This window comes from Folsomia candida, unplaced genomic scaffold (genome assembly GCF_002217175.1).
Source record: "Folsomia candida strain VU population unplaced genomic scaffold, ASM221717v1 Fcan01_Sc028, whole genome shotgun sequence".
NCBI classification, from domain to species: domain Eukaryota; kingdom Metazoa; phylum Arthropoda; class Collembola; order Entomobryomorpha; family Isotomidae; genus Folsomia; species Folsomia candida.
The window spans coordinates 1,046,704-1,063,274 of record NW_019091220.1 but is presented as its reverse complement, the minus strand read 5'-3'; the positions used below and the strand labels follow the sequence as shown (position 1 = coordinate 1,063,274).

The window sequence follows — 16,571 nt, the reverse complement described above, 5'->3', positions numbered from 1 at the left end:
AGTTTTAACCCCTGCTTCCATTTTTTGCATATTAAGAGAATTTATGCTACGTATGCTAGGTAGTGACTGAGATTGCTGGAAATCGAGTATCGTATCAAGGATTTTATCCGGTAGTTAGGAAATGTACACCACAATTTATTCTGTACGACGACAAAAATACACGTTAACAATAGTACTGGCTAGAGATCTCCTGTCAGAGTGAGTACATCCCCATGTTATTAATATGCATATATGGTGATGTCAGAATACATGTATCAAATTGACCAACTAACTGAACTAAGCTTGGTATATCGTGTGAATGCATGTGAGTGTGGATGGGATGTTAAAATAATGGATGGATGACTACGTCTGGGCCGACCTTATCGGATTTTCTGTTATTTTACACTTAATTTGTGCTTACTGCATATTCGTCTGTGCATGCAAATTGCAAATACTGGAGAGTTTAGTAGTTCGAGTGGCAATACTGATGTGTAAGTTTGACTTTGACATGCAGTCCGTGTGGTAGAAAAAGTGATTTAAACTGCGGTCGCCATTCTCGGATAGGTTATTACACAACAAGTAACCAAGTAATTTTAGGAATCTGCAAACCCATTTTCAAGAGAGGTAAGTAAGCATTATATTTTATATCTATATTTCATATTTATTACACTGCAAAAAAATCCTTAATGAAATCGAAATCAATCAATATTTGATGTAATTGGGTAGTGAATCACTTTATATAAATTCAAGGTTATCTTGCAAATTCTATGGGATACATTTTATTCAAAATTATACAACAAATTTTCTTTAAAACTAAGCAGCTACATACATAGATAGATAAGCTCATCGCATGCCATCTGTACTGCAAGATTTTAAGCCGGTCTTACATATTTAATACGTCTTTCTCATGCAATTCATTGTACAAAATTGCATTCAATTACATTGCTGAAAATGAAGAGACACTAGTTACATGCATATTTCATTTTAATACTATGCACGTATGTCTAATAGGAAGAAACCGTAAATTAATGGTCAAATGATCACTCGTGCTATATCCTATTATTACATTTTACATTATGCGTCCATACACTCATGGTTCTTTTTTATACGTTTTTTGTCCATGTATTAGTTTATATAGCAGAAGAATGATGATGCATTCACTATAAATCTGTGGGAATGTTCATGAAATTGAAATAAATAATAATGAAATGACTCTCTGGACGTCTATCCCAACGTGCATAACATATATACCTATACATTTTTGGTCTTGCATGCCCGCGATGCTGATCCTGCTGCTTACTTGGTTATTGTTTTTTGTGCACGCTAAAATAGATGTAAATAAATTCATCACGTTCTTTCACAGTGAACAGTGAGTGTTATTATTAGTGTTTCATTATTTTAGAAGATTGGTCCTTCCTATATTAACGATCACTAAATAACAAGTGAATAACAGATGATTCCTTGTTTTAAATGGGCAATATTTTTTTTGTAACGAGAAATCATTATCAGCTAACACAGGAATTGTGTGGTAGTAGATTACATTAGAAATTCAGAGGTCGAAATAAATATGAGTTGCAAAATGCAATGCAATTTGGCAATAATACGTTTATCACTGGCCAATTGAATTGAATTGACCTCAAGGTTTGTGATTTTGTTGTACATACGTGTGACGTGACTTGAGGATGGAATTTTGCTGATCGAATTGTAATAATTTATCTGTTTTTTCAAGTGCATAACATCCTCAGCCAAGCAAGCAGATTGTGTTTACATGTTGATTTCATATTGACTTGTTTTTTATTTTTTTAGCGAGGAGCAAGACAAGACCGGTGTTATCAGCTCTCTCGGGGCGTTTAAATAAAAGAGGCGAAAGTAGGATTCGGGTATTTGTCGGATCTGTGAAAAACAGCAGCGTCGGCATTTAGCCATCAAGCAAGGTAATCTTTTTGCTCTTGTTTTGAGTCCGCAAATATAAGAAGCTCTTACCCTCGAGGTGGGGATTCGGGGAGAAAATAGAGAGAAAGTCGATATTTTGCAACTTTTGCACAAACACACTCTACATAACATACTTACCCACTCAATTTGGTCGTGATGTCCGGTGCTCTTACACATAAATAACCTGTAACATTGACCATGAAAAGTATAACGTCCATTTTTGTAAAGTAAAAATTTTATCTCGTTTGTGATCCTGCTGTTACGAATAATAATTCAATCCTACCGAAAGGCTGACTTTTGACTTGAAACTTGAAAAAGGAATCCAATTCTGGTTTAAAAAGGTAATAACTATTTAGCATTTTGTGTGAAAGATCAAAGATTTTGTACTTGTGCAAGGCAAATATGTATGTAAGTAGTTGTGCTGAAAGGAAACTGGTAATTTTGATTGCCGTGTCCAGTTACCCACATTTTTCGTAAACAACACACTAAAATTTTTGATGACGTTAGGAAGGCGTTTGTTGATCTGTAAAAATCGGTGTCAATATACAAATATTCCTCATCCTGGATAAAAGTCTGGTGGTTTTACGACTTTGTCCATTAATTTCGTGACTGGTTTAGTTTAACAACTTTATAGTTTCTTTGCGACATTGCGACTCTACCAAAAACTATTTGGTTTACTAAATCGAGACCTCGCAATTTTGTCATTGACTTACATAAAATCATTTTATTTCTTCGGACCCCACCACCTTTGCCTGCACAGACAGTTTACGACATGCATAGATTTAGATTTTTTCCTGTCCAAGTTCTAGTAATTTAGATGACATTTTATTTTTTCAATGTCTGAGATGCACATACATGCAAATCATTTGCGAGGTCTTGGAATAAAAACCATTGCTTTTGAGGAACTCGACTTGCTTTAAATTTATGATCTAGTCTTTATGAGATGACTGCATTTTCTGAAAAGGTTTCTTGATCTTGTTGTATCAAGGTTATTTAAATTTAAGCTGGTAAGTCTTGACCTAGGGCAAATAAAGTAATGTCAAATTGGTTAGTAATTGCGCAAAGAATAAACCTACCATTTAAAAAAATGTTGGGCCTCACTTTACATTCGCAATTTAGTGTGGCCAGTGATATAAATGTCCGTCAATTTAGTTAGTCGTATCAAGGATTTTGATCTCTCTTTTTGGACTTCGTTACTAAAATCTTCCTATTATACCAGTTCATGCGTCATTTTAGTATTGATACATACTACAGTTTCTTCTCATCCCATTAAAAGTTGTTGTTTCTCGGAGTCAACGATATTTGAAGGGTCATCATAAATAAAAAAATATTTATATCGGTGTTAATTTGTAAAATAATCCTCCTCTGCTCTTACTTACCGACCAGTTTATTTTTCCACCTCTCCAATTACTTTATAATTGCGGATCTGTCGTTGCCATAAATTTTAACGGTGTATGTAGTTGGTCAACGACCCATAAGAAATTTTTGAATCTGATCTCAGAAGCCCTTCCAGAACATTTTGACGACGACGACATTTGTCTTTACGATAAGGATCCAGCAAATCACTGTAAAAAACGCTGTTCATTTTTCCATTGTCGTCATTCGGCCCTAATCTTAATTATACCTTCGTCCTGGCCCCAGTGCAAACTCTTTAATTTTTACGACTGAAATCTAAGCCCATCTTATTATTCCTTCTTGTTGACCAAGACGAAGTGCTTGTTGTTAAATAGGACGTTCAGTTTATTAGCATTCTTATTATTTCATTACTCATCCAATACTAATGATCAAGGATATTGTGCATAACATGGAGACGCCACGGATACGATAAGTTGTGGTAGATGTTTGGGTTATCATGGGTTATATTGTAGTTTAATGATATTTAATGATGATAAAGTACAAACGAAGAAGGTTTTGAGTCCAGTTCCAGTAACTATACACGTGAGACTGACTCATCAGAATGGCAATAAGTAATAAATGTCCTAGGACGTGGGAACGCTTTATATTTGTTTGGTTTTAACATATTAACACGCACATTTATTTAAGAGTGGTAGGCACCTAGGATAAGTGTGTGTAGCTCTTAATAAAAGACGAGAATATTCATGATTCTTTATCCAGTCAATCCGAGGCAGTTCTTCAGGTAGTTTCGGTCTCTCTCAAGCCAAGCCAAGCCAAGTCGAGAATTGTCAAGCCAGATTATTACCTTTTTAAGATAACAAATTAAGATAGTAAACAAGGTTGTCAGACTTGTCCAAAAAAAGCAGTCAGTCAGAAAGAAGTGTCCGGAAAATAAGTTTCCATCTCGCAACCAAAAGGCAGTTTTTTTCACTTGTTGCATTGTTCACTCATTGTTTTGTTATTGCGAAATCTTCCGAGTCTACTTAGAAGGGTTGCCGTATATTGCGTCGATCTTCTTGTGAGTAAGGTAAGTTTCGGAGGGGAAGGGATCATACAAAGGGTTCTATGAAGGAGTCATAATTTTTTTGTGCGTATTCTTCCTTTCTCACAATGGTGTTGGACCTTGAAACTTGTTTACTCCGAAATTGGACTGTAGACTGGGTCTCATTTCAATATTTTTGCAATTTAGTTATTAGTCTCACCCTAAAGAGGCACCGTCGCGATTTTGTGCGTGTTAGTAGTTTTTTAAACTTAATTGTTTTACTTGTATGTTTTACAGGTTTGCAGAAATAATATTGAAACAAAATGAATCCTCCCACTGTGAAACAGACGGCTATTCTGGTCGCCACGCTTTTGGGCTTATGCACCCTTGTCTTTGCAGCAGTTGATGTGGATGCAGAAATCAACAGGTACTAAATAATAATAGATTTTAGTTGAATACGATTATAACGTAATTAAAATTTGTGTTTCATGGCAGATTGCAGACTCAGTTTAAGAATATGAAACCTCCTCCAGAACTGATCGGAAACCTGCTGCAACAAATCCAATCCCATTGCAAGAACCAGCGGAAAATCGATCAGGCATCTTTGGTTAGAAGTTAATTTTGCAGTTGTGTTTTATTAATACGCGAGAGTCGCAATGAAATTAATCGATAATTTAATTCTTTTAGAACAATGCAAGCAAATGCGTGGAACAATACATGAATGAAACTCAACTCATTGATGATGTGAAGAAAGCCGTTCCGGATGGAAAATTGGACGACGTTTTTCGTGGAATGTGCTTGAAATGGCCGAAGGTTAGTCGTTATATTTTGTTGTTGTTTATATATCCTGAACTTGAAGAAAATAAGCACTATTGCTAAATTTATGTAATATTCTTCCTCTTTTAGATCAGGGGATGTCTCAAGGAGTTCTTTGTCATTATTGAGGACTGCTGGCAAAAGGGGGACAAAGTTACCAAGATTGTGGATGAATCTGTGAAATTCTTCTGTGGAGATGACAATGATGGTGGTCGAATTGCTCTGTTTTTGGCAGAAGGTGGATTTGAATGTCTCGAGAAACATGGCGACGGCGTCAAGAAATGTATGGCGGACATTAATGAATTTGAAGACATCCCAGAAGACCCATCCCAAATCAAGATTCCCGACCCCAATAATTTGGCCGTTACAACGGATGAGATATGCGAGTAAGTGTTGTTGATTGATGTGCATGCATGCTCCTAAAAATTCTCACGAGCCTTTAATTTTTATTATTTTTTTAGGAAAATGGAAGAGTTGGCAACTTGTACAGGGAAGGAGCTGAAGAAATGCAGAGATACAACTCCAGAGAATCTCGTGACCAGCATGCTTCACTTTTCTTCTGGCCAGATCGGCTGTAACATCAAGCCAGTACAAACTTCAAACCAACGTGCGGGGTCTGTGTCTGCATCAGGGTCGGGATCTTTCTCTTCAGAAATTAATACTTTGGTCGGCTGGATAGTGACATCGGCGGTGGTGGCTGGCGTTGTGCTGTAGTGAGTAGGACCACCAGCACCACACAACAATATTGACCACCATTCAGTTAATCAATTACTTTTCTTGAGCTTAACTTTTTACTGGTATTGATTGACCAAGCATAAAATATTTAAGGTTTTTAATTATTCTTATATGCATTTAGAGCTTTTGTTTCATTTTCATATGGATATTAATCCATTCCATTATGATTTTAGAGGTAATTATAGATTTGAGTTACTTTTGATTTTTTCGGTCCTGATTTATTATTCAACTCAGTCCTAATTCAGAGATCGCTAATACAGATTAATCATAGTTAACATCAGGTATTAATTTTAATGAAAAAGTACACAAATTTGCCATAACATGTACTGAATTTTAGTTTTATAAATCACCAAACAAATCGTGTCGTTTTCCGGTGCTTTGAATTTTACAACATTCCAATTCCTTCCACATTAACCAAAAATTTTTAACAATCTGACCTGTTAGGAAATTCGCGTGTGTTTCAAAAATGTAATATTTAATTTTTAAATGTGTATGTACATGGTACAAGCTTCGCATCACAAATCAATCAACATCAACTAATAATAAAAGCTCTGTGCCTTGTTGCATATTGCTTAAGGGCCAGAAAATTAACAAGAATGACTAAAAACAATTCAAGATTAATTGGTTTAATAATCTCCAGGAATAAAAAAAATCTGCTACTTAACGTAACTTTAACCGGTATCCTCAATGTATAAATAAATGGCCAGTCTTAGAATTTTATTAGTTATCTAAAGTAACTAGTCAGTCATCTCGTACATATGCATTAATTCGAGTGTAAAAATAAATGTATGCGAATCTTTATTCTATTTGTATACGGTATTAATAAACTGATCTGCTTTAATTAAAGTAACTTTTTTGTATAAAACATTTTTATTTTATTGCAATTTTGGTACACAAAAATATGAAAAGTTTACAAATTTAATATAATCTAGTTATGAATTTTCGTAACAATTTTTTTACCACGCGGCGTAAGTCGCGGCTGGGAATCCATTCCAGTTGTAAGCGTTGAAGGCTGGTGCGGCAGCATAGGTCAAGTGCGTACCAGCAGCAATCGTTCTCACCGCGGGGACGGCGGCGGCGTAGCTCAAAGCTGGAGCGGCGGCGTAGGTCAAAGCTGGCGCGGCGTGAACGATGGGTTGGACCGTTTTGACAATGGGAGCAGTTTGGACGACCGTGGGAACAGATCGGTATCGGATTTCGGGCTGGTCAACGATCACTTGTTGCTTGACAATAGTCGTCTCGGCGGGGAGGGTGGTGACCTTGCCCAAAAGTGGGGCACTAAGGACTGGAGCGGTGGCCAGGATGGCTCCACCTTGTGCGGTGGCGAAGACGCAGGCAGCAAGAATGACCTGAAATCATTAGCGAGTTGTTTAATAACTTTTCCCCACATTTTATTATAAACTTGTGAAACTTACAAACTTGAACATGGTGAATTATTTGATGACCAAAGTGAACTGGACTGATTGAACTGACGATGCAAAACCTATTTATACTATTTCATTTTACACGAGGCTGAAAATCCTCTCAATTAGGGACTCCACCTTCCAGATTGGGTCGTTAAAAGGGGTGCATATTTACATACATTTCCAGACCTGGAGCCAAGCTAAAAGGGTATTAGGCAATTGTAGGGAGGCATTTCGTAAGCAAATTTCATTGCAACTACCTGAAATTTTTGGCGTAACTCAACCAAGGTGCAATTAGATCAAGAGGGACTAAGGGGAGGCAGTGTGTACGTAGGAGTATTAAATTGACGGATAAAAAATGAACGAGTAACAAGACTCGGAATGCGGAATCTGAATCTTCGCTGTATGTCTCTCATTCTTACAATTAAATCAGACAATATTTCATCTACGAAGCAGAAGAGACGAGTGAGATGGCATGTCTTGATTCTTGTATGGGACGAGTAACATGAGCAAAAAAAAAACTTTTATTTGTACAATCGAAGCCAGTAGCACCACACCCGATGCGACTGACTGAGTCTCTCATGAGGATCCTACAATCAAGGCCGTTTGGATGAACAGGATCAGAACCTGCTTTGATTTGAGACTTGTTCGTGATTTTTACGGTCTTATTTGTGTCCAATCAAGTGGTGCAAGAAGTGTGAGAAATTTTATTTGGTGACATCTTTTTCATCCCAAATGATGTGTAGCATCTTAATTAAATAGATTGAATGATTTATGCAACTCAAAATTAAATCAGGACATGAAATAGGTTGGACTTCTAGACAAGATTTAGTAAATAGAGCGAGTTTATTTTCCCATCAGCTCTTCCTTATTGCCCATGCAAATTGCGACATAATAGAGATAAGTAGAATTGCAGAATTATACGCATCATTTCGTGATCCTGCTGTAGGTGAAGATGAAGTTGTGTCAACACATTTCAGCGAGGTGCCAATTTCTTGCAGATTTTGAAGCAACATTTCTTTATGGATTTTATTGTTACAACTTGAAACGGCAGCTTGTTCACAGATTTTCTGTGCTTCGTACCTCCTGAAATGTTAAGAATGTAAAAATGAATAAAATTCATTAGATGAACAACAATAATTCTATGTAAATATGAAGCTGAATTAACCTGCAGATGTCAATCGAGTACCAATCTTTCCTCGTCTCATTGCAAGTCTTCGTCAAGTAATTCATCTCACACAAGTCTCCGTGTTCACTCGATTTTATAATTTTGTCTAATATAATTAATTCAATTTATGGATAAACTTTCTCAATTGGAACTCATAATAAAAATTGTGTCACTTACTCGCAGTAACGCTGCCATTATTCCTGCATGTCAGATCATAAATGAAAAAGTAAAGTTTTTCAGCAATATCACCTCGACCAGCTTCACAGCGATTAAGCAACTTTGTCACATTCCTCCAACATCCTTTAAAACGTCGATCGTCCCGACAAAAGAATGTATAATACTGACGAAGCTCTTCAAATTCGTCAATGTCATCGTTTGGTCTATGTATATAAAAGTATGATGATTAATTAATGTTGTTAAAAATTAAATCCTAATTGGTTTTTGGTGGCCATAATAATAGGATTCTCACCTGAGAATGAAAGAGTCAACGCAAGCACTCCACCCAAGCTGCGTGGTTATAAATTAAATGAGGATAAAATCAATGAATCACCAGAAAGTTTATTTTGTCAAATTATAATTTAACAAAATTAGTATTAGTTAGTACACAATGCATGTGGTGTTTATTTTATGTATATATGTACCCTGGCTTCATCGATTGATGTCCTGTTGATTGTTTTGCAAACGGTATCCTGCTTTCGGAGAAGTTCGTCTAACGGAGTGCCCTTTGGGTCTCGAGCTTGTACAAGTACAATGAAGAAAAAAATCACGACAAAGAATACGCCTGAGAGATCACAACTTATGGAAATTTTGGAAAACATTTTTTTGTCCCTGATTTGTCTCAGAAAAAATCTTGTTCTTTGGACCGAGCTAAAATTGCAAGTGAAGGAAACGTGTGACTGGGTACGTCTTAAAAGTAGAAATATGTACTCTACGGTCAATAGTCACCATGTTGGAAAATTTGTCATCCTGCTTGGGATTTACATTGGACACCAAATAAGATGATTCACGAGGATGTGTGAGACATTTGTGTCAAAAACAATCGATGTTGTTTCATGAAAATTGAATAACATCAGGAATCATGAAAACTCTCGATTGTTGTTACTAAAATAAATACGTATTTGCCTTGCACAAATTATTATAATATGCATGCCATAAAATACCAATGATTCACAAGACATGTCATATTTCATCATGCACTTTTCACTGTATTTATTTTATTCCAAGCTTATTAAAGGCTACACCGCAACCACATCCTCCTCGTGATACTTGCTTAAGTCAACCGGGGTCATTTCTAGAACACCGTCACTTTTTCGTTTTTTCCTCTTCCCCATAAACTTGGACATTGGGTCAGGGCCAGTCATACTGTAACCGGAAGACTGACCCCCATAACTGGCCGCTAGACCGTTAAAGCTCCCCTGGTTCACCATTTTCGGTTGGTCATCCTTCTTATAGGCTTCCACATACGCGTGGACACTATCCCTGCACGTGCATAATAAAATATAAGTATTTACCTACCTATGATACAAAATATCTAGTACGTGACATGACATAATGACAGCTATCAACTGCACGTGTCAAGTGCACGGACTCACCCCAAGGACAAACGAAAGGTTTCGTACAATTGTTGTGGAATCATACCCGGGATATTGACACCTTGTAAATGACAGGAGCATTATTACAAGTAAAAGAGATAACAACAGCGTAACGTTGTTTCGCATCATCATCATCATCATCGCCTAATGGAAAGCAGAGCATTTATTTTATTACCGGGCATCTTCCGAAGTACGATAAAATGCCCGTCTCCTGGAGGGTACAGCATGTCGGGCATTAGCACAAACCTTCGCCCGCTATCGATTTCTCTTCGCCTAAAAATCGGAGCGCCGTTTTGATTCTAAATAGAAAATTATTGTGTATCCCGAACATATTATTATTACTCTGATACCGATAGTGCATGCATGTAGGGTTGCAATCTTCAATAAAATATGAGATGAATAATATCTACTCGTGCATACATACTTACGTCGTAAGTAAAATAATTCGTGCCTGCTGCCGTGATTCGTTGCAAGACCTTGTTCGACATGTCCATAATTTCTCCCCGTATGTTGGCATATCCTGGAGGGAGATTTTTTCCACCAGCTATCTGGCTCATCATACCGTTAAAGTTACTACTGCCTGCTCCCCCTTGTTGTTGCATATTGCCAGCACCACCACTAACCTTCATACCACCACCCCCACTGCTACTCCCTCCACCGCTGTACATACCACCCGAATTTTGTCCCGTAATGCAACACAGTTTTAGTAGGAAGAGTTGCACTAGTATGCAAATTATGGTGGAATAATTATGCGGCATTTTAGTCTTTTTATAATTTCTGGTAACTCGTAATATATATGTTTATTATTTGAAAACGGTCTTTTTGACTTGACAAGGTTGACAGGGGGAGTAAATGCTTCACAGTGTGTGTTTATTTATTTATGATTTTTTCTCTACATATTCACTCGCGTGTTGTCTTGTTGAGGACAAATGTAAAATTTTACGTCTAATAACACATTGATCTACATACTAAACACTACACAATTTTTTTAACTTGAAGCTCACAAGAAGTCGCGTCGGACATGCATTTTACATGAACGAGAACGGTTGTTGAAATGCATTGAAGAGTAGAGAGAAAGTTATTGACAAGTACTCAGTAGCACCGTGTATACCAATGGAATAAATAATAGTAGCATAACCTATGTAACTCCAGTCCAGGTACATTTCTACATGTACATACGGTTGGCAATGTTGTTGTTAACACAATCGATTTTACAGATAAATGTAAATATTATTATTGAGAGGACAGAGTACAATTGCCCGTAAACTGTGGCGTCGGGATCGTTTAAATTGACAATAAATGACTGACTAACATTATTAGATCACAGAGATTCATTCACTGATATGAAAAGAGAGACAGTTCACAGATTGATGGTGTGGTGAAGGAATATAATTAACAAAATATTGTATGAAAATTTATTGATAGAAAATAATTAACGTTATTAATTTAAGGATTAGGTATTATACGTAATCTTATTTCTCCGGGCTGAGAGATTGAGACTGAGAATATGCACCACCAGTGATTTTGTTTAAGGCGACCACAGCATTGGTAGCGGCCTTTAAGTATTAAGAATTAGTTAATTATGTTAAGTATTTAATAAGTAATGAAATTAATTAGATATTTAATCATAGTTTACCTTGAACTTTCTTTTTGCATTGAATTCGCGAATTCTTTCTTGTGTCGCGGTCAATGGAACGTCGCTGGCCATGTTTCCTTGCACCCATGGATTTAACAGGGCTAAATAACAGTTTTGAGGATATTTATGTATCTGGTCCTAATTTTTATATTGAGCAATTTTTGAAAATTTTATACCTTCCTTCGCAGTAGGTCGCTTGTCAGGATCAACAGTCATCAGCTTAAAAAATGCATAGATTCAAGGTTTTAATAGTATAAAACAAAGTAAGAGCATTCAGTGACATACTTGCTTAACAAATTCTTTCGCTGGTAAAGAAATCTCATCCCAGTACGGGCTTTCAAACTCATAATCGCCATACACTATTTTCCGAGTCACCCCCACTTCGCCACTCTCGTCCCAGAAGGGTTCATAACTGCGGATTTTTATTTAAGAGAATTGAGTAAACATGGTCGCAAAACGGGGAACAAATGGAAGCCAAACTTGTTATTTCTTAAATTAGTCAAGTCTCACTCACCCACACAATCTGAAAATAGTCAAAACATGTTTTGTGTTTACTTGCTTTCTCCCGCATCATGTGAATCATGGAAAGTTTTATAAATTGTATTCTTACAAAATATAAAGAACAACACCCAAAGACCAGAGATCAACTGCTGAGCTGTAGGGCTTCTTCAACACAACTTCAGGCGCTTTAAGCATCAATTGTGTCAATGTTTTTTAAAGTTTTTCTTTACAACGCTGTGTAGCATCTTGTCTTCTACGTAATAATAATTTGTCCACTTACCACAGTATCCTAAGCAAAACAAAACAAAGTTAATTATTGCAAAAGTAATGATTTTTTCTCGTTATTAAGTACATAAAATGATAAAAACACGAACCAATAGTTCCACAGAAGGTTTGCATAATCCCGTCATCAACATGTTTAGCGAATCCGAAATCGGAAATCTTTATTAATGAATCGTCCGAAGCGGAGGAATAGAGTATGTTTTCTGGTTTTATGTCGCGATGAGCAATACCCTTCCCGTGAGAGTACTGTAAATGGAAAAATTATAAAAACTTATATATGTAGTTCGCATTCATTAACGAGATATAGCTCTCCTACTTTAAGTATGTAATTTAGTTACCTCCAAAGCACTAAGAACTTGATAGGTAACTCTGGCAGCCTCCTTTTCACTGTAGTGACCTGAAATTATCATGATTTGTATGGTCGATAAAATCATGCATATCTTGACGAGATAATTATGCATGCAATTATGTGTGCATTCGTCTGCTATTATATGAACTGACCTTTCTTCACTATTCTATCAAATAGTTCGCCGCCTGTTCGAAACGCAAAATTAGCATGATCAGAGAAAGCGAAAACAATTTATCATGATTATAATTACAAATTCTAACAAAATTTGCCAAAAGTTCGCACTTGAGAATCGATATACTCACCTGCAGCAAGTTCTAGTACGATGTAGACTTCCGTCACAGATTCGAAAATGTCCAGCATTTTAACCTACCAAAAACGCAGTCATATAAAAAATAAGTAGCTACACTCTATAATTAGTATAATTGCAATTATATAATTCTTTTACAATATTTGGGTGATTCAATTGCAACAAGGCCTCTACTTCGGATGAAATAACCTTCTTTCGTTTCCCTTGACCCTGAAATTATGTACAACATAAAAATTTGACTTTACATATTTATTACTAATCAAAAATCGATTTATGCATGTATATCCAGCGGTATGTACACACACGTATTTCTTTTTTTATTATATGTAAGACATTTAAAGGTCAAAGCCGAGTTAAATTTTAGTACAGTATTCATTTTTTGTAATCTTGAAGAAATCTGTAGCATTTTGAGTGTGTGATGGCGATAAAAAAGGAAGTACGCGCTTCATAAAAATCCGTACTCAAAATTCTGATGGATTTTTCATGAAAATTTAAACCCCTGCATGGATCTAATCAATCCATATAGATTTTTGATTGCCAAGAGTATTATCAAGATCGACAAAGGTTTGCATGTCTGAAAGCTGTCTATGCTTTTGTCTATATATATTCACATCATGCATCCTCCTCATCACCTCCGTCGCCGCTGGTTCTATTTATTTTGATGTGAAGAGACGATAATAACGACCTTGACGTCTGTCTTGCAACACTGACAGCAGCATAGCATGCGAGATCAGAGAGAGGAGAGAAGTTTTGTGGGATAATAAACACAGAAATCTCAACTTCACGTAGATTATTCAAGTTCATGGAAGGAAGAGAGATGACGATGAGAGATCTTAATCAGGGAATAGACACGAGTCGTCGACAAGCCGATCCATGTTCGCATTTAGTAGCAAAAGTGATGATAGCGTAATTTGATCTTTTGTAGTTTACATGCATGACAGATTGTTTGTTTGTGTGCCGTCTTTCTACAAGCATACGTTTGACTTGACTTGATTAGAGACGATCCTCCTCATCGATCCTCCTCATATTTATTAACCTAACAACAAGTCGTAAAACAAGAGCTTGTATGGTAAAATGTGCACATTTGATCTCAAGGAAATCAAGAAATCTTCTACACACCATGCAGGCAGATGCAGACAGAGATGCAATAAAAGCTGAGACAGCTATGCACGTACAGATCTTGCCCAATTCGGTATAAATTATATATATTTATAAATAAATATGTATTTCTTGCATGATTTTTTGTTACCATTACCGAGGTTAGAAACTACCACCTATTGACTAGTAAATAAAAATACATCAATACCATCTTCTGAATCACTTTCGCCGCACATTCTTCTTTAGTGGATTTGTTCCTGCATCGGAAAACGGTTGACGTCACTCCCCTGTAAAAAACAAAACACCATGTTCCGGTTGAGACATGATAATGTTTGGGAACGAATTAGTTTATTGAATTTTAAAAAAATTTCCATACTTTCCCATAACGCTGTCAACACTGTAGACCGTGTAAAAGTCGTCATTTCGCCGAGATCCGTCTATCCAATACATGCCACTATTTTGGTTGGATTTGCTCATCTTGTCGAGAAGAGGAAAATTTTGAGAGCCAATAACAAACAAGGTTTTTGGGGAAAGTTGTAAATTTAAGAGTTTTTTTCTCTACGTGTAGTGTGTCGTAAATTGGGCGATGGGTTTAGAAATGATTTACTCGGGTGGTAGATTTATTATTCTATCCTCCATCCAGCAGCTCCAAAGCTCTCGAGTCAGAATCCCAATTATTTTCACAGTTCAAAAAACTTTGCAAAAGAGTTTCTTGAAAGTTTTTCATATATTCAGAGAATGCAAACGGCTGCCTGCTTCCCTACACAGTAGTCACAGTTGAGTTCACTTTACTGATTATTGCGATGATGGGCCTTGGAGAGCATAATTTATTATGAAGAATTGGAACAATGTGGATATGTGTGTGATAATAAATATGCGCTTTTTAGTCTCAAGAGACGTGACCTACACTTGGCGTGACGTGATATTATTATTATTATTAACCCTTAGGTGTTTCTAAAACTGCATATAATTAAAGGTTTTACTACGTGCTAGTAGTGTGTCTGACAGGTCAAGACATAAGTTAAAAAGGAGTGCCAGCCAGAAAACTCTTTGGTGTGGAAATAATATTGCATGTATGTATAACACGAATTGTACACTGCACTGGTAAAAATTATTGTTAAGTTGTTAAGATAACATTTGACGTTTTCCGTTTCCTTGTTCCTTTCTGAACGAACAAACCTCAGAAAAGTGGATACGTCAGAGTACACAAAATGTATTGGCCAAATTTTGTATTTAATATCGGTGTCCTGACCTTAAGAGTTTCAGAGTTTATATAGAGTTTTATAATTCTTTAGCGAGGAATCAAGTAGTGGTTGACTTTTTTTGCCAATTTCCGATTGGATTCACTTCAACCACTCTCTGCTAAACCAACACCACGAAGAAAACCATGAGTTGTAGTTGGTGGTATGGTAAAGTGGACAAAAATCCAGTTGTTCTCTCTTTTCAAGTAGCTTTTACATGTAAAATGCCAAGTAGTGTATCTCGCTGCTGGAGGAAAGATGAGATGAGATTGTCTTCTTCCTTCTCCGTCAATTTCTGTTAGATGAACATCTTATTTAATTCTGGTTCGTGTTTGTCACTTCAATTTCAATTAGCACACAAGAAGAAGCACTCGGTAGCAAGTAGCATGATTAACTTGGCCCACGAGTAAATTGATAATGAAGTGGATAGCGCGTAGGGAGACCACCTTAAATATAAAAGAGCACGTTGTTGTTGGTAGTAGTAAATCACGACGGTTTTATTATCTGCCCTATATGTATGCAAATATTTTTTGCCTATCTCTCACTCACTCACTCAGACTTATTACACAAGCCTCCGTACATTAAACACTACTTGGTAACAACTTTGGTCAGACTGGGCTTTAATGGCTGGATTGCATTCATCAGATAAAATGCTAAACCTCAAGTAATGATCGGATCTCTATCTCTCTCGCTTCGCCATTTAGTCGCCAACCACTCAAACTCTCGCAAAAATTCTCACGGACACACAAAACTTTTCCTGTAAGGGGAATCTTACTAGAGATAAGATTCCAGTCCGGTTGGTATGTATTCAGAGCTGTCTGTCCAGTCCAGTCCACGCAACTAAACAGATAGATAACAAGTTACTGGAATTTACCCAATTTTGCCTCTTACAAGACGCAATTTTTATTACGTGCTTTATTTCTCCAACTTTGTTACGGGATGAAAGTTATTTTACAACCAATTAACTAAAACGCCATGAAGACCGGTGCATGCAGTACTGCCCCTCCTGCCAACTAACGACATACTGAACTGGAGGCGAAAGGGTTGCACGTTTACTTTCATTCTCATCATCTCACTCGCACACAAAATTCACGAAATTCTCTTTCTGCTCGTCGTAGCTGCTGCTGCTTTATACAAAACTCGAGAGTTTCAATG

General features: G+C 36.7%; 4 protein-coding genes across 9 annotated transcripts; 1 reads left to right on the top strand and 3 right to left on the bottom strand.

Annotated features, from left to right (window-relative positions):
* Positions 1–436: 436 nt before the first annotated feature.
* Positions 437–6,689, top strand: LOC110859838 (27 kDa hemolymph glycoprotein). Of its 5 annotated transcripts, none has more exons than XM_022108840.2 (7): positions 437–603; positions 1,786–1,913; positions 4,586–4,715; positions 4,784–4,895; positions 4,976–5,101; positions 5,195–5,490; positions 5,566–6,689. In XM_022108840.2, exons 3-7 carry the CDS (start codon positions 4,612–4,614, stop codon positions 5,816–5,818), a joined length of 891 nt encoding a protein of 296 aa, XP_021964532.1. In that variant the 5' UTR covers positions 437–603; positions 1,786–1,913; positions 4,586–4,611; the 3' UTR covers positions 5,819–6,689. The 5 variants fall into 5 exon arrangements, with proteins under 5 accessions (XP_021964532.1, XP_021964534.1, XP_021964533.1 ...); XM_022108842.2 differs by lacking the exon at positions 437–603 and adding an exon at positions 1,380–1,620; XM_022108841.2 differs by lacking the exon at positions 437–603 and adding an exon at positions 1,380–1,683.
* LOC110859840 (cuticle protein 16.5) lies at positions 5,974–7,403 on the bottom strand. Its single transcript, XM_022108845.2, has 2 exons — positions 7,255–7,403; positions 5,974–7,188 (listed from the first exon to the last, which is right to left on the bottom strand). The coding sequence occupies exons 1-2, from the start codon at positions 7,264–7,266 to the stop codon at positions 6,796–6,798; spliced, it is 405 nt and encodes a 134-aa protein (XP_021964537.1). The 5' UTR covers positions 7,267–7,403; the 3' UTR covers positions 5,974–6,795.
* Positions 7,404–8,062: 659 nt separating this feature from the next.
* On the bottom strand, positions 8,063–9,561 carry LOC110859919. The gene is made up of 5 exons (XM_022108952.2): positions 9,052–9,561; positions 8,880–8,917; positions 8,588–8,790; positions 8,411–8,516; positions 8,063–8,328 (listed from the first exon to the last, which is right to left on the bottom strand). The coding sequence occupies exons 1-5, from the start codon at positions 9,226–9,228 to the stop codon at positions 8,100–8,102; spliced, it is 753 nt and encodes a 250-aa protein (XP_021964644.1). The 5' UTR covers positions 9,229–9,561; the 3' UTR covers positions 8,063–8,099.
* A 1,212-nt stretch (positions 9,562–10,773) lies between these two features.
* Positions 10,774–16,469, bottom strand: LOC110859869 (calcium/calmodulin-dependent protein kinase type IV). Of its 2 annotated transcripts, XM_022108887.2 has the most exons (15): positions 16,327–16,469; positions 14,552–16,256; positions 14,384–14,462; positions 13,216–13,287; positions 13,073–13,136; positions 12,923–12,955; positions 12,760–12,818; positions 12,514–12,667; positions 12,420–12,428; positions 12,249–12,324; positions 12,153–12,161; positions 11,924–12,050; positions 11,815–11,857; positions 11,639–11,739; positions 10,774–11,558 (listed from the first exon to the last, which is right to left on the bottom strand). In XM_022108887.2, the coding sequence occupies exons 2-15, from the start codon at positions 14,650–14,652 to the stop codon at positions 11,475–11,477; spliced, it is 1,011 nt and encodes a 336-aa protein (XP_021964579.1). In that variant the 5' UTR covers positions 14,653–16,256; positions 16,327–16,469; the 3' UTR covers positions 10,774–11,474. The 2 variants fall into 2 exon arrangements, with proteins under 2 accessions (XP_021964579.1, XP_021964578.1); XM_022108886.2 differs by having other exon boundaries at positions 14,552–16,431.
* Between the last annotated feature and the right edge of the window lie 102 nt (positions 16,470–16,571).

Bases quoted from the DNA above. Each gene is read 5' to 3' on its own strand.
- LOC110859838 (XM_022108840.2), top strand. From the start codon at position 4,612: ATGAATCCTCCCACTGTGAAACAGACGGCTATTCTGGTCGCCACGCTT. The intron at 4,716-4,783 runs GTACTAAATAAT...GTTTCATGGCAG, and splicing joins GTGGATGCAGAAATCAACAG to ATTGCAGACTCAGTTTAAGA. The intron at 5,491-5,565 runs GTAAGTGTTGTT...TTATTTTTTTAG, and splicing joins ACAACGGATGAGATATGCGA to GAAAATGGAAGAGTTGGCAA.
- LOC110859919 (XM_022108952.2), bottom strand. From the start codon at position 9,228: ATGTTTTCCAAAATTTCCATAAGTTGTGATCTCTCAGGCGTATTCTTT. The intron at 8,918-9,051 runs GTACATATATAC...ATAACCACGCAG, and splicing joins CATCAATCGATGAAGCCAGG to CTTGGGTGGAGTGCTTGCGT. The intron at 8,517-8,587 runs GTAAGTGACACA...TAATTATATTAG, and splicing joins TAATGGCAGCGTTACTGCGA to ACAAAATTATAAAATCGAGT.
- LOC110859869 (XM_022108887.2), bottom strand. From the start codon at position 14,652: ATGAGCAAATCCAACCAAAATAGTGGCATGTATTGGATAGACGGATCT. The intron at 14,463-14,551 runs GTATGGAAATTT...TGTTTTTTACAG, and splicing joins GTTGACAGCGTTATGGGAAA to GGGAGTGACGTCAACCGTTT. The intron at 12,668-12,759 runs GTAACTAAATTA...TTCCATTTACAG, and splicing joins AAGTTCTTAGTGCTTTGGAG to TACTCTCACGGGAAGGGTAT.